General features: G+C 33.1%; 3 protein-coding genes, 1 long non-coding RNA gene and 1 pseudogene across 4 annotated transcripts; 3 read left to right on the top strand and 2 right to left on the bottom strand.

The window, feature by feature from the left end:
- The first annotated feature begins 1,494 nt into the window (after positions 1-1,494).
- LOC120147143 lies at positions 1,495-6,181 on the top strand. The gene is made up of 9 exons (XM_039160583.1): positions 1,495-1,869; positions 2,814-2,993; positions 3,618-3,710; positions 4,085-4,267; positions 4,343-4,445; positions 4,529-4,714; positions 4,800-5,311; positions 5,397-5,788; positions 5,868-6,181. Exons 1-9 carry the CDS (start codon positions 1,558-1,560, stop codon positions 5,920-5,922), a joined length of 2,016 nt encoding a protein of 671 aa, XP_039016514.1. The 5' UTR covers positions 1,495-1,557; the 3' UTR covers positions 5,923-6,181.
- Positions 6,182-6,931: 750 nt separating this feature from the next.
- LOC120147071 (WRKY DNA-binding transcription factor 70-like) lies at positions 6,932-8,548 on the bottom strand. Its single transcript, XM_039160530.1, has 3 exons — positions 8,192-8,548; positions 7,530-7,631; positions 6,932-7,358 (listed from the first exon to the last, which is right to left on the bottom strand). The coding sequence occupies exons 1-3, from the start codon at positions 8,536-8,538 to the stop codon at positions 6,932-6,934; spliced, it is 876 nt and encodes a 291-aa protein (XP_039016461.1). The 5' UTR covers positions 8,539-8,548.
- A 2,724-nt stretch (positions 8,549-11,272) lies between these two features.
- On the top strand, positions 11,273-13,243 carry LOC120147070 (annotated as a pseudogene).
- Positions 13,244-15,746: 2,503 nt separating this feature from the next.
- Positions 15,747-18,281, bottom strand: LOC120147145 (beta-glucosidase 44-like). Its single transcript, XM_039160585.1, has 11 exons — positions 18,056-18,281; positions 17,891-17,949; positions 17,741-17,816; positions 17,588-17,659; positions 17,427-17,514; positions 17,086-17,338; positions 16,899-17,014; positions 16,594-16,811; positions 16,394-16,425; positions 16,202-16,304; positions 15,747-16,117 (listed from the first exon to the last, which is right to left on the bottom strand). The coding sequence occupies exons 1-11, from the start codon at positions 18,279-18,281 to the stop codon at positions 15,840-15,842; spliced, it is 1,521 nt and encodes a 506-aa protein (XP_039016516.1). The 3' UTR covers positions 15,747-15,839.
- A 2,313-nt stretch (positions 18,282-20,594) lies between these two features.
- On the top strand, positions 20,595-22,218 carry LOC120147152. The gene is made up of 2 exons (XR_005518266.1): positions 20,595-20,740; positions 22,095-22,218. It is a non-coding gene; the product is annotated as an uncharacterized LOC120147152 (long non-coding RNA).
- Positions 22,219-23,405: the final 1,187 nt, after the last annotated feature.

Here is a 23,405-nt window from a genome sequence, read left to right as displayed (position 1 = left end):
CCCTTTTTTTCTGAATAGTCTTGTCAAACGTATTACGTTTTTTTTAAGTTACGAATCCGAGAAAATATTTTTGAGATTTAGGAATCTATTTTCCGTAAGTTTGCACAAATAAGACCAATAGTGTGATTACTAGGCAGGATAATATAGTACGGAATCCCGTGGAAATCAATGCAGTCCATTGTGATATTGGTAATAAAAAGAGGGTATACCACACTTATAGGTAACCATTGTGTTTGACTTAATTATATAACTAGGGGCTAAAATGAAGAATAGTCAAGAATTTAATTTTGTAATTAATACTGGCTATTACTTTGATCCCTATATGGCACTATTATGATCTTTCTACCTGTTTGACCAATTCCCTGTTTTGGCCTCATTACTGAAGAAAAATATAATTTTGCCAAGATAAACTCTGCAATTTGGAACAAATTCATATGGTTTTGGACCCTTTCCATTGAATAATAAGTGTGCTATAAACTGCTAGCTGTATTTACCATTTGTTCTACCCCCTAGTTTTTCTCCACTACTGATCCCTTTTTGGAGCTTCCTTTAATGGTGAGATTTTTTGCTATTTATTTCCATATTTGAAGAGTCTTGACCAAACTTTCTCTTTTGTGGAAGAACCTAGTTTTGTTGACTTCCCAATTATTTAATTTTTGAATTTTTCATATGTCCATCTAATAATTTGATTTTGTTAACTTGTATAAGCACATACTAATGAGGTTATGCATCAATTTACTAACTGTGATGAAAATATTGTAACAATTTCTCTTTATTACCCTGACTTAAATTTGAGTATTGGATAAGGATATGTTTTCTTTTTGAAGTTTTTATAGAATGTATTGAAAAGATCGGATCTTTATATCCATGTTCCTATCGAAAAAGGAGAAACTTCCCATAGGATCACTTAGAAATATGACTAAAATCCCAACCAAAGGCGAAGAATGCTTCCATTATAGTGTTTTATATATGTGTATATATATCAATTTACGAACTTCAATTTGAAATTTAAAAACTTTGATTGTGTAGTGGATAAATTTCCTTATTTTTCTCCAATGTCTTATTTTACGCAAAAGGTAGAATATTTTCATTTGGCCAAACTGGTCCCAAAATTATGCATGAAATTGCAGTTACGCCACAAATTTTGATTTTGTATAACCCCTTTCGTGTTTTCCAGAGTGCTTTATGAAGAGGACAAAAGAGGTTTTCAGGGTGTGGTCACACTAGATGTCAAAACCGCTTTGCAACATATGTTTCAAACACAACTGATGCTGTTTTTTTTCTCTTTCTTCCTGTTTCATCTTTCTGCCATCTATGCACATGGTGCTGCTCTACTTTGTCAACACTTCTTAATGCCCTTTTTGCTCATTTGAACGGAAATAACATGTCTTGCTTCTACCCTTCATTTGTCTCCCCATGTCACAAAACTCCATGCCATCGGTTTCTTGTTTTTCCCTTTTGATTCTTCTCTAAAATTGCAAAGATTTGCAGATTTTGGTTCCAATGGTGGATGTTTTCATGTTGTTTTGAGAGAAAGTTGATTTCTTTATTTTGAGAATGGATTGTTTTCAGGAGTGTCTGTCACCTTCTTCCTCTTTGTCTCTGTCATCTACTTCCTCTTCATCGCCTGTTCCTCACCCATCATCACCTTCTTCTTCTTCTCTATCTTTGTCTTCTTCTTCTTCTTCATCATCTTCTTCATCTAACAGCCCACGTCCATTGTCAATTGATGATGAACTCTGGCTTTTGGCTGAGCAAAGAACCCAAGAGATTCTTTGTGTCATTCAACCTGCTTTGGGTTCTGAAGAAAATCGAAAAAGTATCATTGCTTACTTTCAGAGGCTAATCAAAGGTTACTATGGCAGTGAGGTAAACTCAATTTCCTCGGATTTTTAAGCCTTAGAGAGTAAAATTTGGACAAGTTCTAGCAAATGTTGGTTCTTGTTTTTCAAGTGCCTGTTTGAATTCTTAGGAAAATTGTTCTAATTTGATAGATCACTGGAAGGGTTTTATAATCTATGTTTGTTGCTTGGTATATGTTGTATCCCTTTTAATGTTTAGCAGGAATGGGGTTTCCTTTGGCTGTGAAACCATTTAATGAGTAAATTTTGCTTTGTATCTGACTAACGTTCCTTGTTTGGTGTTGTTAAAGACTAAAACTGAAACCCCAAATCTCAGTGATTGTTTAGAAGTGTGATGAATTAAGATCGATTTCGTTTTAAGTCTTTTCGAGTTAGATTTGAGTAGCTTCTTAATGCAGTTTAGCATGTATCTTATGGTCTGCTAGTGATGGTTGGACATAGCTTGGCGATTGATTACTTTATGAGAGAAAGGTAGCTCGTGTAGCTTTGGATTCAAGTGCTCGGCTCCAAAGAGTGTGGCCGTGTCGGATTTTATCTAGTCATATAACTAATTGTTTCCTTAAGTTTTGATGCAGTTTGGCATCAGTTCTCAAACCTAATAGGCTGCCTTACTCCTTTTAATATCACTTGCTTTTGGTGAAGTAAACTTGCACTAAAGAAATAAAAATGTACAAGTTTTTGTTTACAACGGTATAATTCGCACTAAAGATAGGACAGAAAGAAAATAAAAGTCATAACTAGTATAACTTAGTAGCGGAAAGATAAGTCTCGCTTTTGATAGATTGAGCTGCGTCTTAGTGCATATATGTTTTCAATTGTACCTCAATTTATCACAATTTTTTTACGGATTCAAAGGAAAATAATCATTGGAGAAGAACAAATTGTAGTTTGTTATATATTTACAGTTTTTCATTCTAGTGCAGTTCTTTTACCTTCCTACTCGCTTTTCAGGTGTTCCCATTTGGCTCAGTTCCCTTGAAAACCTTCCTTCCTGATGGAGATATCGATTTGACTGCTCTTAGTCATCAAAATATGGAGGAAAATTTGGCAACATATATCTGTTGTATCTTACAAGATAACCAGCATAACCCTGATTTTGTAGTGCAGGATGTTCAATATATACGTGCTCAGGTTTAGTTCTTTCTTATCGATTCTCTCTCTCTCTCTCTCTCTCTCTATATATATATATATATATATATATATTGTTTTTAGTGATATTTAATAATTCAAATAAAGATTTAGTAAAACTTGCTCTTTGATAATCTGCATTTTTTGTCGAATTTGCTACTTAACAATATTCATTGTTGTCCCTTGATGTTAAGTTGACATCGCCATTTTCATTTCTCCAATCTTTCAAATTTGAAAGATTACTAGACTCAACATATCCGGTTCCATGAAAAAATGAACCCGGATATATGTAGGATTGTTCATCATAGATGAGTAAGTAGACAAGAGACCAACCCATGCTTTGTATCTAAACTCAGGTAGTATCTTCTACTTAATGTACCTAGAGCGTACAGTTAGGTGCTTAATATCCTTTTATGCGTATGAACTTATGTGGGATAACACTACATGACAGCGATTCTCGCAGATGCATGACATCGACCACTTTTGGTGATACGATGCCGATAGAAAAATTATAATACTAGGATAGTGATATATTGTTTATAACATATTGATATTGATACATGTTGTTCCTCAAATCACCTGGTGTTGATTCCTGTTTTTTGTTGCTGTTGGAATTTTTTGTGTCAGGTTAAGATAGTGAAATGTACTGTCAATGATATACCTGTGGACATCTCCTTCAATCAAATGGCTGGTCTATCCGCACTATGTTTTCTCGAGAAGGTATCGTCTATTTCTATCTAAAGTTGCGATGTTTTGAAATCGTTTCCAACTGATGTAAGATTGGACAATTACACCTGTGAAGTTAATTTAAACTCTAGTTTTGTAAACTCAGCTCAGTTGTCCTGAACGAGATAATCCAAATTCATATAATGGACTCGATGCAGAAGACAGAAGTAAAAAATAAAAGTGGGTTTAGAGTTTCTTAATATATTAGTCCTGCATCATATTTCGTATAAAATCCTCCATTTTACTTTTTCTCACTTACTTGCTTGAATTTACCTTCTTTTTCTGCACCCTTGAGTAAATCCTGTAGCAATGTCGAGGGCGACAAGTTTATTTCACCTGTGACTTCTTTTTAACTGTTTCATTTTCAGGTTGACCAACTTATCGGAAAAGATCATCTTTTCAAATGCAGTATCATCTTGATCAAGGCCTGGTGCTATTATGAGAGCCGAACTCTTGGCGCACACCATGGCTTGATTTCTACATATGCATTAGAAACAATGATCTTGTATATCATTAATGTCTTTCATTCGTCATTATGCGGTCCACTCGCTGTGAGTTATTCTCTAGCATTTTCCCATATCATCTTCAGGAATTTGAACAACTAGACCTTTTACGTTTGTTTACAGGTCCTTTACAAGTTTTTAGACTACTACAGCACATTTGATTGGGCAAATTACTGCATCACTATAACCGGTCCAGTTTCCATATCCTCCCTTCCAGCAGTTTTCGGTGAGGACTAACTAGTTCATTATTCTCGGTTCATGTAAATCTAATCGGTTCAGTTATAATCTAACATTGTTTTAATTTTGCAGCTGAGACTCCTGAAACCGATGTGGATGAACTACTGCTTAGTCGGGACTTTTTGAGTTATTGCAGAGAAACGTATTTCGTGCCAATGCAATCCAATGAGATCGGGGCCAATGTTTTCCCTGTCAAGTATATGAACATTGTGGATCCTTTGAAAGTAAACAACAATCTAGGCCGAAGCGTTAGCAAAGGTATAATGATTTATTTCGAAAAAATGAGCGGTGTTTTGGTAGTCTTTTAATAAAAAATATTAAGCAAACATGTATTCCCCTGCAGGTAATTTCCACCGAATTCGATGTGCTCTTACCTATGGGGCACAGAGGCTCGGTGAAATCCTGATGCTACCCGGTGAGAACATGGGTGTGGGACTCGAAAAGTTCTTTGTTAATACTTTGGATCGGAATGGAAGGGGACAGAGGCCAGATGTACAAATTCCGGTGCATGCCTTTGGCACTGGCAAATCTGAAGTTTCTGATCTGAGTGGTGACTATGACGGTTATTGTAACGGTCTGCTATATAGTCAATGGTATCATTACTATGCCGTGAATGTTCCTGTGCAGCCAACAACCACTGTATCATCATCTTCTCAGACACAAAAGCACAGTGCATGGGATGCCCTACGACGTCTTGTTAGGTGCAAACGTAACATCTCTTATCGTAAGGGGACGAATGTTTTTATCCCGAGACAACCATTCTCTCATCCTAGTGCTCTCCGGTTACCAGCTGCTGCATATGGTATTGAAAATATGACAAAGTCGAGAGGAACCGGCACATACATCCCCGACATGGTACGTTAGTTTCAACACTAGATCTTGTTTGCTAATAAGTTAATGGCCCAAACTGAAACTAATATTGGTCGAACATTTATTGCAGACCCATCAGTCTTATAGAGAGATGCAAGCATGTATAAGCGCTCGGAATCACGAGTCTTATGCTCCAGATTCTTTGCAGAACTCCCCGAAAGAAACTGACCTCATTGAAAATGATTGTGGAAATGGCAACTGTCATGGTCTTGACCTTTCAACAGAACAATTCCCTCTTCTTCCATCTACCAAAAGGGCCACAAAAAACTGTCAATCTAGTCTGCCTGCACCAAAGAGTCCAGAGCTTGAGAATGGCTCTCAATGCTCCGTCATTAAATTCGGTGCTTATGAGTGTCCATCCCCAACAGGTATGCATTCACCACCACCTCTGCTGACTGAACCCGGGTTATGCATGCCTTCGATCGAAAAGCAGAAGCAAAAGGAGTTTTGCGAGCTTAAAAGGTAAACACGTCATAGAAAATTCGAGGCAGTCGTCAATTTTTATTTTTCATGTCCTAACTGCTGACCTGGTATACTGCAGGGAACCTTTCCAGCTGCAAGACAATAAAGACTTCCCTCCTTTACTATCTATGTGAACAAACATTCACCGGAGACTGCAACCGCAGGTCGATTGAAGGAACAATTGACGTATGAGAGTGGTACCTCCGTTTGCGCTATCACAAAGTTGTAGACACACAGTTTTGCTTACCTCTTTTGGGTAATCTGGAGGGACAAAACCAATGATGGACTTTGTTCATCATAAACTAGGCTTTTAGGGTGATTTTAAACAGACACTAACAGTTAATAACTCTTTTGTTTATTTAATCTGCTATACAGATTTTAGTTTGATTATCAGTTAATAACCAATATTGTATGAAAATGAACTTTTGGATATTGGGGATATGGAGTTGCCATGCATGGCTTAGGGGTTACATGCATAGCCCCAAACATGGGCTATGTCTTTCCATGCATCCTCATCCCGTGGATGCCATGCATTGGCTGTTAGCCTAATGAAAGTATCTAATTAAAATGATATTGGTTTTTGAAGGAAACCATTAGAATAATTTGAAACTAGGGAATACTTTATAATATGGACAATAGTTTGGGAGCAGCCGGTTAAGTTCCTCTCCTGGCCCCCTTCCGGATGTCATCGGCTTTGCCTTGGTTGTCTGAGGAGCTGCAGTGGTTTCCCAGGGATCATCATCGTCGACTGCTCCACTCGGTTTAAGCTGTGATGCGGGATGCTTCTGAGCTTCCTGAATTTTTGCCAAGGCTAGAGATGGCTTCGGCTCTTCGAGAGGTTGGATACCGTCCCATCCGTCTTGTTCTTTGTTCTCAAACACTCCGCATGTTTTGTTGATGATAAAATGTAGATCATGAGATAATAGATGATTCATCTCTTCTGATTTGGATAGAGAATCGTAGTTGATAATTTTTATAGAATAATATGCTCAAGATGATGAGTAGTATAAGGATGATAGAAGAAAAGAGAGTTCTAGTCCCCTTATCCAGGGATAGAGAATTGTTCTCAAATATTAATAATCATTTATCGAAAGAGAATTTTGATTATTGACGATATTAACTTTACAATAAGCCAAGAGTTTATTACACAAACTCACAATCATCAAATTCAAAACCATCGTCAAGCCCTCTAAGTTCCAAATTCAGACAACTGATTTCATTGCAAGAATACATGTTGGAAACAACATCTCCACACCCGGATCCAAAACCACCTACTGTTACATCCTCCCACATTGTCATAGAATCCAACTGTGTAGCATAACTCGGTGTCATCTCTTTCTCGGATTCACGCTTTAATGTCGGATTCGAGTCATTGAATGTGCTCGAATGATGTTTCTCGAATGGGATTTCGGAGTTGTTTGAAGGGATCGTACCATGAGGGGATGAATCTATGCAAGTGTGGGTGTCAATATAAGTGATGTGATACATTAGAGAACCATCCTCCATTTGTTGGACTTGTTTCACAGCCCGGCAACCTTGGTCGGACTTGTGCGTGCATCTGAAGTAACTCCTGTCGACGGTAAACGAAGTAAATCATTAGTTTCAATTTTTCTATATATAGTTATTTTGATGATGTGTCACTCTTATATCGAATTTCATAGTTCATATCATTAAAATAATTAAAATTTTAAATTTAGTGATCAAATTGAAAAATATCGTCTTTTAATTTTTGTCTGAATACCTTGGATGTTTACAATTAAGGATACTTTTTTGTCCATATTTCCTCCATGCATGACCATCTTCCATTTTATCAGAAACAATTCTCCATGTATCAGCACCCCTCCTGCAAACAAAAACATCCTGTTATTACCAGAAATCTCTGTAAGAACATTCAATAATTTACTTTGGCTATAAGGGAGATGAATGGGAAAATTATAGTTTTAGTCCCTTTACTATGATCAAATTTAAGATTAAATCTCTATACTTTAATTTTACATAATTTAATCTATATACTTTTATAATGTCATTAGTTAGCCCAAATAGTCGATCTTTAATTATTTCATGTGGCAATATAAAGATCAAGAAGCTATGTTAAATTAAAAGGTAAAGTACACTTGATCATTGAAGTTTTAAAAGTTATAAAATGATCACTAAACTTTACCAAACTATTACAAAATGGTCATTAAAACTTATCAAACTATTACAAAATGATCCTTATACTTATCAAACTTTATTATTATTTTACAGCATGTAAGGACTATTTTGTAACAATTAAATAAATTTAATGACCATTTTGTAATGTTTGAAACATCAGTGACGAAAAATATTATTTTTGCTTAGTATAATGACCTTTAAGCATACTAAAAGTACCAAAACCATAATTTGACCATAAAAGAAGCTTACTTTCTCTTATAACAGCCTCTTCCTTCCTTAGAAACTGCAGCAGGAACCTTGCTGCTCTCACTAGAATCTTGAGACTGGCAATCATCCCTGTTCTGAGAACCGGCAACATCCACGATCAGCATCGAAATTATTTGATCTAACGATCTCAAGATCCTGTGCACAAGTTCCTCAGCCGATGAGCCTTGTTGACAGTGCTTTTGATTAACAATTGTTTGAAGCTTAGCAGCACATTGTTGCCCTTCAACAAGCTCTTCTATCACCCTTCTTCTGTTGCTCGACGGTGTTTGATCACGCCATGCAATACCAGATCGAGAGATAGTTTTGAGGGTCGGTTTACTTATAGACATCTTTAATCACCTTTTGATTATAATTTATATACGAAAACATAATCAATAAAATGAATAGCTAATGGTAGAAAATTCAAATTTCAGAAAACACACTTACCTACACTGAATTAAACATGCATCCGTCAGGGTTTATAATTGTCTATAAGCTAGAACAAAACAACAAAAGAGTTAAAACCCACTTTTTTTTTGGGTTGCTTTTCTCCTAGTTTGGGTAATGTGTGTGTATATATAGATGTGTATATGTGAAGATGGAGATGAAATAGGGGGCATAAGAGATAAGACTGTAAGCAGCCTTTTAAGAAAAGGAAAGAAAGAAGATAGGGATGGAATGAGGAGAGTGGGTGACGACATTTATTTCTTAAAAATTAAAATTATCGTATTTTTTTTATTTTTTTATAAATTTTTTATTAAAAATTTATTTTTATCATCTAAAATTTTATAAATCGTCACTTCCTCAAATTTTAGAAATTCATATGTGAGGAAGGGGAGGAGAATGTTGTTGGAAATTGTGTGGAAAAGGTTAAATAATAAAAGGAAGCTCTTCTTCAATGATCATTTTGATGACAACACCAACATGACGTTTCAAACATGATGGAAGGTTGATGCTGACTTCTTTCACCCTCTCAATTTTTATATATTTTAAGATTAAAATACATGTTTAGTATTTTCACTATTACTTTTGGTTCATTTTAGTCATCTAACTATTTTTTTAAAAATCATACCTAACGTTTAGTTTTGGTTTCATTTTGGTCACCCGTCGTTAAAAAATTAACGGTGATGATGATGTATCACCATAAGGTAATGTCATATCATCATTGAAAAAATAAAAATACCACATTAACAGTTCTATTAATTTTTTAACGGTAAGTGACCAAAATAAAACCAAAACGTAATGTTACATAAGATTATGAAAAAAAGTTAGATGACCAAAACGAATAAAAATGATAATTGAAGTACTAAATGTTTAGTTTACCCGTTTTTTAATTATCATATGAATTTTATATTTTAGAAGTAACTAAAAATAATTAAAAATCCAAAAAAAATATAATTTTCCAGATTTAAATTTCTTAAAATTTATTGATATTTTAAGAAATTTTAGATTTTTTCTTTAGATTTTTTAAAAAAAATTTAAACTCATAATGTTTAAAAATTATTTTGACACGTGATAATATCTTATTGGATCAAAATAATTTTTTGAACGACTGCAACGAGAGATTAAAGTGATAGATAAAATAAAAATAGAGACATTAAAATGTCTAAAAATAGTATAATTAACAAAGAGATAATTTTACTACAATACATGAACTAAAATAGATAATAAACCTATTTTTTTAATTAATCACTGGTATCTGATCTATTGATAGACTAATCCAGTTTGGGTACGACAAAGGCGAGGGCATCCCTCCCAACCCAGTTTGCTCCCTTCGCAAACGTTAGGATTCGAACCCCTGACCTTGCTTAAGGGATTTAGTGTCTCATTGCACCAGACCAACAATGTTATTCATTGTTATAAAAAGTATTGTTTTACTAAAAAAAAAAAAAGTACTCCAAAAATATTAGTACTAGTTGTATATTAGAGTGACTAATGAATCAATCGTACAAGAAAAAGAAACTTAATGCAAAGGCTCATTGAAAAGTTATATCCCAATGATAATCTTTTCCCTGTACCATGTAGATATTGTACGTGGAATTTAATATTATAATGAAAATATCTTGAACACATGTGACTCACGAGCATATGCCATAAATGAATACCAGTTGATATTGAATATGACAATATAAAATCAATGAATGTTGGTTGAATTATTTGATTGCTCACTGTGTTTTGTTTATTTTAGACTGTTAAAATTTTAATTTCTGTTTTGTTTATTTTCAATCAAGTATGACAGATGATGTTACAACTTCACTCGATCTGGTTAAGAAGAATGGACATTTGGACCTATTAATCTATAAGCCAATGGTCTGAACGGTCCAACCACCTTTTAAGTTGAGAACAAATCAAACTATTAATCCGTCAAAAATAAAGATTATTCTAATACTATAAAATTTCATTTGGTAATTGATTGACTTGATCAAATTCTATTTTTATTTTGATTCACTTAGTTAATATTATGGTTATTTTTACTTTATTTTCATTAAGAAAAATTATTTGATATTAGAATCCTCATCCTTCACATCTATAAATACGTGTTGAGAACAAAGGGTTTATATTCATTAAAAAACCAAAGGTTAAGCTGTTTGAAGATGTTAGTTATTTCACTAATTTTCACTCTTTAGGCATAGCTTTGCATGGAAATGCAAATGCCAATGCCAATGAACAACAACACTTTGACACCGGAGGGTTGAGTAGGGATAGTTTTCCCGATGGCTTTGTGTTCGGAACAGCGGCATCGGCGTATCAGGTGGAAGGAATGGCGAGCCAAGATGGTAGAGGGCCTAGCATATGGGATGCATTTGTTAAAATTCCAGGTTAAAAATTAACATCAATTCATTTCATTTCTTTTCCTTTAATTTGTGAAATTTGTTACTCTGTTTAGCTATGAGTTTAAATACTAACGCTAAATGAGGTGATATCACATGAAATAGGACACATTGCGAACAATGATACCGGTGAAACTTCTATCGATCAGTATCATCGTTATAAGGTATAATCGGTCCTAGACCTTAAAACCTTGAATTTCTAATCTTAATACTATTCTTGAGTTCTTCTTGTTTGCAGGAAGATGTTGATCTGATGCAGATGTTGAATTTCGACGCGTACCGGTTTTCGATCTCATGGTCAAGAATTTTTCCAAGTATATAAACTATCTACTCTTATTATATCAACAATTGAAAATGATTATCATATACATTTGATCCATCATTTGGGGTGTAGATGGAACAGGAGAAGTAAATTGGAAAGGAGTTGACTACTATAATAGATTGATTGACTATATGATAGAAAAAGGTACATATCTTAATTTACTACGCTATTGTAAACTATGAGAAATACATACATGAGTTGTGTGGAATCACTGCAGGAATCATTCCCCATGCAAATTTGTATCACTACGACTTGCCACTTGCCCTTCAGGAAAGATATGGAGGTTTGCTCAACAGACAAGTTGTGTAAGTTCAAATACAAACAACATTTTTTCAATGAAAAAGAACTCTAAACCCTATATCGTAAACCCTTAATTTGTTTGCAGGAAAGACTTTGGTGATTATGCAGAGTTTTGTTTCAAGAGATTTGGTGATAGAGTAAAAGAATTGGATGACATTCAATGAACCAAGAGTGGTTGTTGCTCTTGGTTTCGACAATGGCGTCAACCCTCCTAACAGATGTTCAAAGCAATTCGGGAATTGCACTCATGGAAGCTCTGCCACTGAACCTTATATTGTTGCACATCACTTGATTTTGAGTCACGCTGAAGCTGTTAAAAGATATCGTAAAAAATATCAAGTAATAATCATTTTGATTTTTATTCTGTGTATTTATATATACTTAATTGAATGATTTGGATCTTTGTTTAGGCTAAACAAAATGGAAGAATCGGCATTTTCTTAGACTTTGTTTGGTATGAACCTTTAACAAGATCATTAGCAGACAACTACGCTGCACAAAGAGCAAGAGACTTTCATATCGGATGGTAATTACCCTTTAATATCACCAAAGGATATTGTTGTTAAAAGCACAATGCTCAAAGTATATTTGATATTATTTATGAAATTTATAGGTTTTTGCACCCTCTGGTATATGGAGAATATCCAAGAACCATGCAAAAAATTGTGAGAGAAAGGCTTCCCAAGTTCACCAAGAGTGAAGTGAAGTCAGTAAAAAATTCATTTGATGTTCTTTGTCTCAATCATTATACATCATACTATGTTTACAACCTACGTCTGCCTCCAGCCAATGTCACCGGCTATCAACAAGATTGGAATGCTGTGTTTGAATGTAAGTCACCATCCATTCATGATTCATGATTAAGAGTTTACGGTTTTAGATTGTAGGATTTAAGATTAAAATCGAGTAGATTGTGGACTCTAAATTTTACGTAAGATTGTGTATTAAATGATTTCCCTTCCATGATATATATTTATCAACTTTTGTTTGCAATTAACAGATAAACGCAATGGAATGCCAATTGGTCGCCGGGTAATTATTATATCAATCATATCATTAATTATGTCAAACTATTACTTTTATACGACAATAAGTGTTAATACTAATGCATAAGAATCGCAGGCTCATTCTCCGTGGCTATATGAAGTTCCATGGGGTATGTACAAAGTTGTCACGTACGTCAAAGAACGTTATGGAAACCCTAACATAATTCTCTCCGAGAATGGTGAGATAACAAATCTAGCGACCCCTAATATAATCTTTTCACTTTGCCCTATTTTTCTCATTTTGTTTTGTTAATTAAGCGCAGGAATGGATGACCCTGGCAATCTAACATTTCCTGAAGCGTTGTATGATATCAACAGAGTAAATTTCTATAGGAGTTACTTAAAGGAATTGAAAAGAGCCATGGATGACGGAGCCAATGTTAAGGGTTACTTCGCTTGGTCGATGTTTGATAATTTTGAATGGTTATTAGGATATACATCAAGATTTGGGTTGATTTATGTTGATTACAATGATCTCAAGAGATACCCCAAGTTATCAGCATCTTGGTTCAAACAAATGCTTGAAAGAAAGAATACATAGGATTAGTTAAGACTGTTTTTTAGTGTGGTTTTAAGTTTGTTTGGATCATGCTTTAGGGTTTGGTATTTTGTTGTCTAGAACAATTCATCTAGAATAATTGTTTTAGGGTTTTTAGAATAAAATTATTTTGTGAGACAAAGTCTTGTAAAGTTCTCGCTCGTGCATTATTAGATTTTAATTATTTTTTATTTTATTTAATATTAAATATTAATAAAATTGTCATATCGTATTAAAAGTAATAATAAAATAATTCATGTCATCAAAGAGAGATTAAAATAGAAATAATTATAAAGTTTAGTAATCAAATTTAAAAAAAATTAAAATTCAGTGACTAAAATAGAAATGAAAACATAATTGAGTGATGAACAGTGTAATTTATTTTATAATATAATGCCAAACGGGGGATCTAGCCTAATGGTTAGGGCGCTCCAACTTGCCCTCAAGATCCCATATTTTATTCCGTTTATTATCATTCTTCTTCATTTTATTTTGATCTATTGTGACCCGTGTCTTTATTTGATTAGAGAATTATATTTATTAAATTAAATTAAAATTAGGATCAAATCAATAGAATGTGTAATTGACATGGGCCAAATGTGTAATTATACCAAATTGTTTAATTGCCACATCACTCTCTATTAAATGTTAATATCCGGTGCCTTGATTTACATAATTTAATTAGTCAAACGGTTAGATTACCAAAACTAAAAGATCAATGATCATATTAGAATTCTTCCATAATTAAGTAATCACGGGTGTAGTTTGCCCTAAAAATAAAATTCCTCTTTCAAAATCCATTGCCCAAACATGTTGCTTCATCCCAAAGTGATACCTTAATTATGGTTCATGGGATAAGCCCATCATTCACTTGTGTTCAAGATTCTTTTTTCCAAATACAATATTGAAGTTTCTATTGTAATACCTAAAAGGAATTGATAAAAGAATATGTGAGAATCAAACTGGATAATGTTATTTTCAATAGGACTGATGTTAATAGACAATTATATATAAATTCAGGGATCAATAAATTAAGATTGTTGTGTATCAATTTTTTTGGTATAATCATCAGTATCCGATCTATTAGTCAACTAATTCAGATAAGATATTATAGAGATGAGAGAAATCCTCCTAACCTAGTTTGTTCTATTCACGAACGTTAAGATTTGAACCCTGACATTTCTTAAGAGATCTAATGTCTCATCCTATTTATTAGGAATAAATCTAATGTATTTTTTTATATATATAATATTAAGTGTTAAGAGTAGATAAAGTGTTAGGCTGTTAAGGTTGTCTATCATTGAAGATATTACAGGATTTGTTAATAAAATAAATGGAGCATTGCTCCTCTTTCCTACACCTTTCTTCATTGATTCTTCACTCTCCTTCTCGTCTCTATTTGCTTCATAACCTTACTTTTACTCTTTGAGATTCATCTACAATCTTGGTCCTATGCGAACTCTTCATCAGCTTAATTTGGATCGAATCTTCTAGAAGAGCAAAATCAAAGGAATGATTCCGAAATTAAGTCTAATGTCTGATCACCAGTATTCTATCTCCACAAATATAAATATTTTAATAGATTAGATAATGAAATAATCAAATTAGCGCTCGACAAGTACTATCATTTTTGTATTTTTAAAATTTTATGTTAAAAAATTAAACTAAAATCATCAATTTTCTAAAAGATCCCACAAATACATAATCTCTCATCTTTAAATCCTGTATGCCATTACCGAATTAAACAACATCGGTCACCCCTTCTATTGTAGTACTCCCACCGGTCAATCGTCCCTTTGTAGTCGCCCGAAATTGTATGTCATAGCACATCGTCCTTAAAAGCCGTCACAAAAACCATCGCCTATTCATTGTTGTCACTTGTCAGCTAGGCTAGACCATCATCAAAACATAAACCGAGCCGCTCATACCTCCGATTGTGCGCTCGCCACCTGATCTTCGATCTTGAAGGGGATTTTGAGATTAAGGGAATTTTGAGAAATTAGAAATTTTAAGATTTTTTTAATAGAAATTTAGTGTTTTTTATTTTTAAAAAAAATAAAATTAATCAAAAATTAATAGCACGTGTCAAGAAATCATTAGTTGAAGGATGACCTTAAAATGGTAATGGAATGAAACTTTAACCACTTTAAATGGTAACATTGAAAAGCGTTAGGTACTCACTTTGAGGGGGGGAAAAGATTAGACACCTAAAATCAACAAAAGCTAAAAATAAACTATAATATATGATACAATTTAGTTTCTGCTGAGACTAACATAGGTAAAATTTGAAGGCTTAATTCACAATTCGACCCCTCAACTTGATAAATTTATTTTATCAAAAATTTAACTTTAGAATTAATTAAAAATTAGTTATTAACAAAACAAAGTAAGATTATTTAACCCAGAAGTTAGGAGAACACGTGATAGGAAAAGGAAGTAAATCTTGCTGAAAAACATTTTTATTTCATTAACTTTGTCTCACAAAATAATTTTATTCTAAAAACCCTAAAACAATTTATTCTAGATGGGAATTGATCTAAAAAACAAAATATCAAACCCTAAAGCATGATCTAAACAGACTTAAAACCACACTAAGAAACAATCTTAACTAATCCTATGGATTCTTTCTTTCAAGCATTTGCTTGAACCAATATGCTGATAGCTTGGGGTATCTCTTGAGATCATTGTAATCAACATAAATCAACCCAAATCTTGATGTATATCCTAATAACCATTCAAAATTATCAAACATCGACCAAGCGAAGTAACCCTTAACATTGGCCCCGTCATCCATGGCTCTTTTCAATTCCTTTAAGTAACTCCTATAGAAATTTACTCTGTTGACATCATACAACGCTTCAGGAAACGTTAGATTGCCAGGGTCATCCATCCCTGCGATTAATTAACAAAACAAAATGAGAAAAATAGGGCAAAGTGAAAAGATTATATTAGGGGTCGCTAGACTTGTTATCTCACCATTCTCGGAGAGAATTATGTTAGGGTTTCCATAACGTTCTTTGACGTACGTGACAACTTTGTACATACCCCATGGAACTTCATATAGCCACGGAGAATGAGCCTGCGATTCTTATACATTAGTATTAACACTTATTGTTGTATAAAAGGAATAGTTTGACTCAATTAATGATATGATTGATATATGATTACCCGACGACCAATTGGTATTCCATTGCGTTCATCTGTTAATTGCAATCACAAATGGATAAATATATATAATGGAAGGGAAATCATTTGATAAATAGACTGCATAAAATGTAGACTCTGCAATCTACTCGGTTTTAATCCTTACTCCTACGATCTGAAACCTTTAACTCTGAATCATGAATAATGAATAGATGGTGACTTACAAGCAAACACAGCATTCCAATCTTGTTGGTAGCCGGTGACATTGGGTGGAGGCAGACGTGGGTTGTAAACATAGTATGATGTATAATGATTGAGACAAAGAACATCAAATGAATTTTTGACAGACTTCACTTCACTCTTGGTGAACTTGGGAAGCCTTTCTCTCACAATTTTTTGCATGGTTCTTGGATATTCTCCATATACCAGAGGGTGCAAAAACCTATAAATTTCACAAATAATATCAAATATACTTTGAGCATTGTGATTTTAACAACAATATCCTTCGGTGATATTAAAGGGTAATTACCATCCGATATGAAAGTCTCTTGCTCTCTGTGCAGCGTAGTTGTCTGCTAATGATCTTGTTAATGGTTCATACCAAACAAAGTCTAAGAAAATGCCGATTCTTCCATTTTGTTTAGCCTAAACAAAAATCAAAATCATTCAAATATGTATATATAAATAAACAGAATGAAAACCAAAATGATTATTACTTGATATTTTTGACGATATCTTTTAACAGCTTCAGCATGACTCAAAATCAAATGGTGTGCAACAATATAAGGTTCAGTGGAAGAGTTTCCATGAGTGCAATTCCCGAATTGCTTTGAACATCTGTTAGGAGGGTTGACGCCATTGTCGAAACCAAGAGCAGCAACCACTCTTGGTTCATTAAATGTCATCCAATTCTTTACTCTATCACCAAATCTCTTGAAACAAAACTCTGCATAATCACCAAAGTCTTTCCTGCAAACAAATTTAAGATTTACGGTTTAGGATTTAGGATTTAGAGTTCTTTTCCATTGAAAAAAATGTTGTTTGTGTTTGAACTTACACAACTTGTCTGTTGAGCAAACCTCTATATCTTTCCTGAAGAGCGAGTGGCAAATCATAGTGGTATAAATTTGCATGGGGAATGATTCCTGCAGTGATTCCATACAAGTCATGTAGTATTTCTCATATAGCATAGTTATACAAGTAAATGAATAAATGTACCTTTTTCAATCATATAGTCAATCAATCTATTATAGTAGTCAACTCCTTTCCAATTTACCTCTCCTGTTCCATCTACACCCCAAAAGTATGGATCAAATGTATATGGTAATGATTTTCAAATGTTGATATAATAAGAGTAAATTGTTTATATACTTGGAAATATTCTCGACCACGAGATCGAAAATCGATAGGCGTCGAAATTCAACATCTGCATCAGATCAACATCTTCCTGCAAACAAGAAGAACCCAAGAATATTATTAAGATTATAAATTTAGGGTTTTAAGATTTAAGATCGATTATACCTTATAATGATGATACTGATCAATAGAAGTTTCACCGGTATCGTTCTTCGCAATGTGTCCTGTTTTATGTGATATCACCTCATTTAGCGTTAGTATATAAACTCATGGAACAAATTTCACAAATTAAAGGAAAAGAAATGAAATGAATTGATGTTAATTTTTAACCTGGAATTTTAACAAATGCATCCCATATGCTAGGCCCTCTACCATCTTGACTTGCCATTCCTTCCACCTGATACGCTGATGCCGCTGTTCCGAACACAAAGCCATCGGGAAACCTATCCCTACTCAACCCTCCGGTGTCAAAGTGTTGTTGTTCATTGGCATTTGCATTTCCATGCAAAGCTATGCTTAAAAGAGTGAAAGATAGTGAAATCACTAACATCTTCATACTGCTTAACCTTTGGTTTTCTTAATGAATATAAAATCTTTGTTCTCAACAATTATTTATAGATGTGAAGGATGAGGAGTCTAATATCAAATAATTATTTAAAAAAATTACTACTTTATTCTTTCAAATTATATTTCTATTTAATAAAATTTAAAACAACCATAATATAATCAAAGTGAATCAAAGTAAAAACAGAATTTGATCAAGTCAATCAATCACTAAATGAAATTGTATAGACATTAGACATCTTTATTTTCGACGGATTAGTAGTTTGGTTTGTTATCAAATTTTCTTTACTGCATTGTATGAAAATCATGAAAACAATAATATCCTAATCATTTTTTTTTATTTTTGTTCATTTTTAGATTCATTGACTTTTTTCAATCATTTTATCCTATCAAAATTGAACAAAATTTCAAGATTTTTAAACTTAGAACGGTTGTCAGACAATTCAAACTATTGGTTCTCATATTAATCGATCCAAATATTTAATATTCTTAGTCAAATATAGTAAAATTATAACATCTCTTATTCATATCAATTGAATATCGGGCGGGAGATATCATCTCATACAAATAAAAACTTCAACAATTCGAATAAATAAAACATATTGAGGAATCAAATATTCGTCGATATCGGATTATCATATTCTATATCGACTGATGTTCATTTTGCAAATGTGGGAGTATTCTTGGTGGTTTAATCCATAATAGGGGATAGTTAGGTACCTTTGACAAATGGTTAAGTTCCTTTATATAACCTTTCATCTCTTCAATAGACGGTGTAGATTAGTTTGATCCTACAATCCATATTTCGTTTCTATAAATTTTTATATAAATCTAGAATAATTTATGCCTGGAGAATTCTCCATAAACTTTTAAAATCTTCCACGAGTCTCTTCAGTATTTTAGAATCTTCTTCATAGTTCTAAAATGTTCTATGATGTTTCAAAACCTCCATAATATTCTAGAATATTCTATAGTATTCTAAAATGTTCAAGAGTATTATGAAACTTTTCATAATATTCTAGATAATTCCACTGTGTTTTAAAAATTTTCATTGTATTCTAGAACACTCTACCATCATCTTCATTTTTTTAGTTAATCATGAAAATATAGATGAAAATATTTAGTTGTGACATTATACGTTAATTTATCTTAAAATTTAGATTTTATTAAAAAATAAATGTTTAAACTATACATCTTGTTTACTTTAGATTTCTAAAGTTTTTATGTAAAAGTAGGTGTTTAAAGTTTTCAAAGTACCATTTTAAGGTCAATTCCATCATGGTCATTCAAAAAAGTGTCACTTACTCAAAATGTGACGCATATCACATTTATAATTTTTTGAAAAATTTATTTTTTAAATTAAAATTATTATTTTAAAAAATCTCATATTTCTCTAAAATTCAAATAAAAACTCAAAAATCTCTAATCTCAAACTTCATTACCACAGTCAGTCACCATTGTCTTTGCCTAATATCGACCTATCTGTTGTTGGACCCCTACTATCGACTAACTAAATTTTATCGTCCCAATCTCCTAGATCCTTAAAACTTAAATCCATAAATCCCCTAAACCTTAAACCCCTAAATTATTAATCTCTTCCTCCTATAGTCGTCCATTCTCTCCCTGAAAACTCGTCGCCAACGAGACTCTTCACCATACCCTATTGTCGATGCACCCCTATTTCGTTCACCCACATTTTTCTCTCTCTCTCTGTCATTGATTGTTTGTCTGAACCCATCATGAAACCAACGTCATTGCCCTTCTCCCTCTTCTCTTTGCACTGTCAATCGTTGTTCGATCTACACCATTCACGAAAAGGGTGCCAGTGGTGGTTGATTAGAGATTTAGGATTCTATAAAATTTGAGTTATTTGGTGAAAAATAGAAAAAATAAGTTTTTTTCAAATTTTTTATGAATTTTATTTTTAAAAATGTAACAAAAATTAAAAATTAGGTCATGTGTCAAACAATGATTGATTAATTGATTTTTAATAGATTTTTTAACGATTGTGAAAGAATTGAACTTAAAATGACGATTTTGAAAGCATTAGCCCATATTTTGACTAAAAAAACTTTAAGCACTTAAAATAGATAAGAAATATAATTTGTACACTTATTATTCAATTAAACCAAAAATTTAATATTACGTTTCCCACCGTTGACGAGAAACTGAAAGAGCCAATCGTAGGGTCCAAAACAATCCCTAGACTAAAATCCAATGAGGGAGCAGAATTGAAACATTGACATTCAAGCATTTCAACAAAGGGATCATTTACAAAAATAGTTGGGGTTTTTATTTTGAAATCGAATTCGTTGGGATCTTAAGGATATGGCAGGAGAAAGGGCTTTGTTGAAGTTTCTTAAGCCTGGGCTTCGTCCACACCCCGCTGATGTCCAAGCCGCCGCCATGTGGGGTGTCGCTGCCACTACTGGCGCTCTTTGGTTCATCCAGGTTTAATTCTTTTTCATAGATTTTTTTCTTTTATTTCTATTAGATCGATAGAAAAAAAAATTAACGGTCTATCACTAGAAAAAAATATCTGTTTATCACTAGATTTCCCCCTTTTATTGTATAAATTGGTTTGGGATCTATTTTTGTGATCAGCTTATCTTAAAAATTAGACCTTTGAATTATGATATTTGTTCAATAATGAAGGAAAAAAAAAATCTTTGCACCATCTCCCTTCGATCTTTTGAGCGAAATGCGGCAAAAATGGAAGGAAAATCCATTGACAAATCCCATCGTCACCGCCTACAAGATCATCCCAAGGATCCCTTGGGTATGCAGGGATCGTTGACGGGACATAGAATTCTGTTAAATTAAGTGGAATGCATTAGCTGTCTGCTTTCATGTCTGGCAGTTAGGGTTGGAGAAGAGCAATAAATACACTTGATGCATATCTTATTTTACCCATAGGTGCTATATTGGATTTGAGTTAGATTTCGGATCAATCCATCTTGATTGACCGCTTCATTATGTTGTTGCTAGCGAATGCCGCTATTTTTGGTTTTCGATCTTCCTAACATTACTTGCAGGATATTCGGTCCCTTTTTTCTGATCATTCCATAAACATTTTTGGAATATTAGGAACCTTACTGCCTTGAATAGTGACTTAAAAGTTGAATTCGAGGCTTTGTATCTTAGATATGGTTTAGTTTCAAGGGGTTCATGATTGAACATGGATTGCTCTAAACCACCCATGGAGTGCAAATTCTCTTTTGTATCATATTTTAATTCGGAACAGTTTAACATCATCGCATACTTTTGCCCACTTTTTGTTGTCCTTACTGATGCAACACCCTTGTTTATCCTAAAGCATCATCTTTGGTCTTGTGGTTCCAATCAGATAGTAATATGTTTGTTTATCATTAAACATTTGATCTACAAATACAACAAGGTTATATACGATCTGCTTACATTTGTTGATGTTTGTTTTATAAAGGTTGTTGTTAATTTGAACATTCAATCAATTAAGTGAAACTCGTTGCAACGCTGTATTTGGTTGGTTAACTAAGTGGATCCTTGTATGTTGGAAAAATTCTGGATACTAGTACATCTTTCGAAGTAAAACCTGTTATTTAAGATTTTATCATTTGAGAAATTCGCTCTATACGAGTGGATTTATGAGTTATGACACAGCTAGAGTGTTTTTTTCTACGATAGTGAATTGCTTCATTATTTTACGAGAAAGAGAACTTGATGTTCAGAGTTCTGCCTGTTGTTGAATCTGTCATTAGATTGCTGTAGTTTTATGAGTTAATGAATCGTTAGCTAATGCTTTAAGAGTTTCTTTTGTCTTTGGCAGCCGTTTGATTGGTTGAAGAAGACCTTTCTGGAGAAACCAGAGTCGGAGTAGAAGCGAACGGGACTTCAATGTCTTCTAACTTGTTGCGGTTTTGTAGGTCAGGTTTTGCTGATGAGGGAATCATAAAAAGAATAAAAACAATAATATTGTAGTAAGTGTAGTTTTGTGGTTTATTGTTATGAGAATGAGGCTTCTTTGCTGTTGGCATCATTTACAAGAAGTTTTAGACCCTTCACCTTCATTTTGAACTGAATTCATGCATTCATGAAGAATTTTAGCTGAGATTCTAACTGAAATGTAAATCAAAAGGGAAATGAATGGTATTAATAATCGAAATTCAGATGTTTATTTTAAGTTTGTTGGTGTTATGTTTGAAGTTCGAATCTTGTGTATTAAATATAAAAATATATATTTTTGTTTAGAGAGACTTGACTTTCGCCACTGCACACTCATTATTTTGATAAAAATGTTAAATTTAGTTTAATTTGTTAATTAAAATAAAAAAAATAAAAAAATTTACATACCCAAAATTTTTAGAATATGAGCATTAAAATTTTGGACCCCCATTTTTTAATTTCTAGATCCGTCACTGATTGGTAATAAAATATTACCGAAAATGATATTCCCGGCCAACCAAACATGTTCCTTGAACCAAACACCCCCTAAGATCAAACGTTAATCCATAGTTTATATTTTATTTTAATTATAATCATGATATATTTATATCAGTATGATTAATGGTTTTATTGGCATTCGTTTTAATTCTCAATTTTTGAAGAATTTTTTCCACAAATGTTTTAAATTTATAATATGATATCTGGTTTTTTTTAATCTATAGTGATTAATGGTTTTATTAGTATTTTTTAAAAAAAAATTTAAATGTTGGCCAAAAGTTTTGGGAAGTCAAACGATCAACATATGTGGGCGTTTTGTGTGATAAAATGGTGTCAAGTCACCGATTTAATATGCCACATGAATATTTTGTTACCTTTAGTAATTACTGTTAACGGCAAGTGATCAATTTGTTATAAACCAATAACATTAATGATCAATTCTTCAGTTTTAAAACTATAGTGTAGAAAACAAAAGTTTATTTAAAAATTATTGACCGTATATCATATATGTAGCTTACCCTTAAATCAAATATTAATTCAGTACTGTTGGAATATGCCCATATTCCTTAACGCAAAGCCTTAGAATTCTAACTTTACCTAGACCAACCATTAGAAAACTGCCACGTAGTGTAAACTACAGCAATCAGATCGAAGCAGGTTTTCATTTTAGTACATAAACACGGCACGTTTCTCTTCA

Source organism: Hibiscus syriacus, unplaced genomic scaffold (genome assembly GCF_006381635.1).
Source record: "Hibiscus syriacus cultivar Baekdansim isolate YM2019G1 unplaced genomic scaffold, ASM638163v2 tig00110933_pilon, whole genome shotgun sequence".
NCBI lineage: Eukaryota > Viridiplantae > Streptophyta > Magnoliopsida > Malvales > Malvaceae > Hibiscus > Hibiscus syriacus.
Note: the sequence above shows the minus strand (reverse complement) of the source record. Positions and strands in the feature narration are given on the sequence as shown.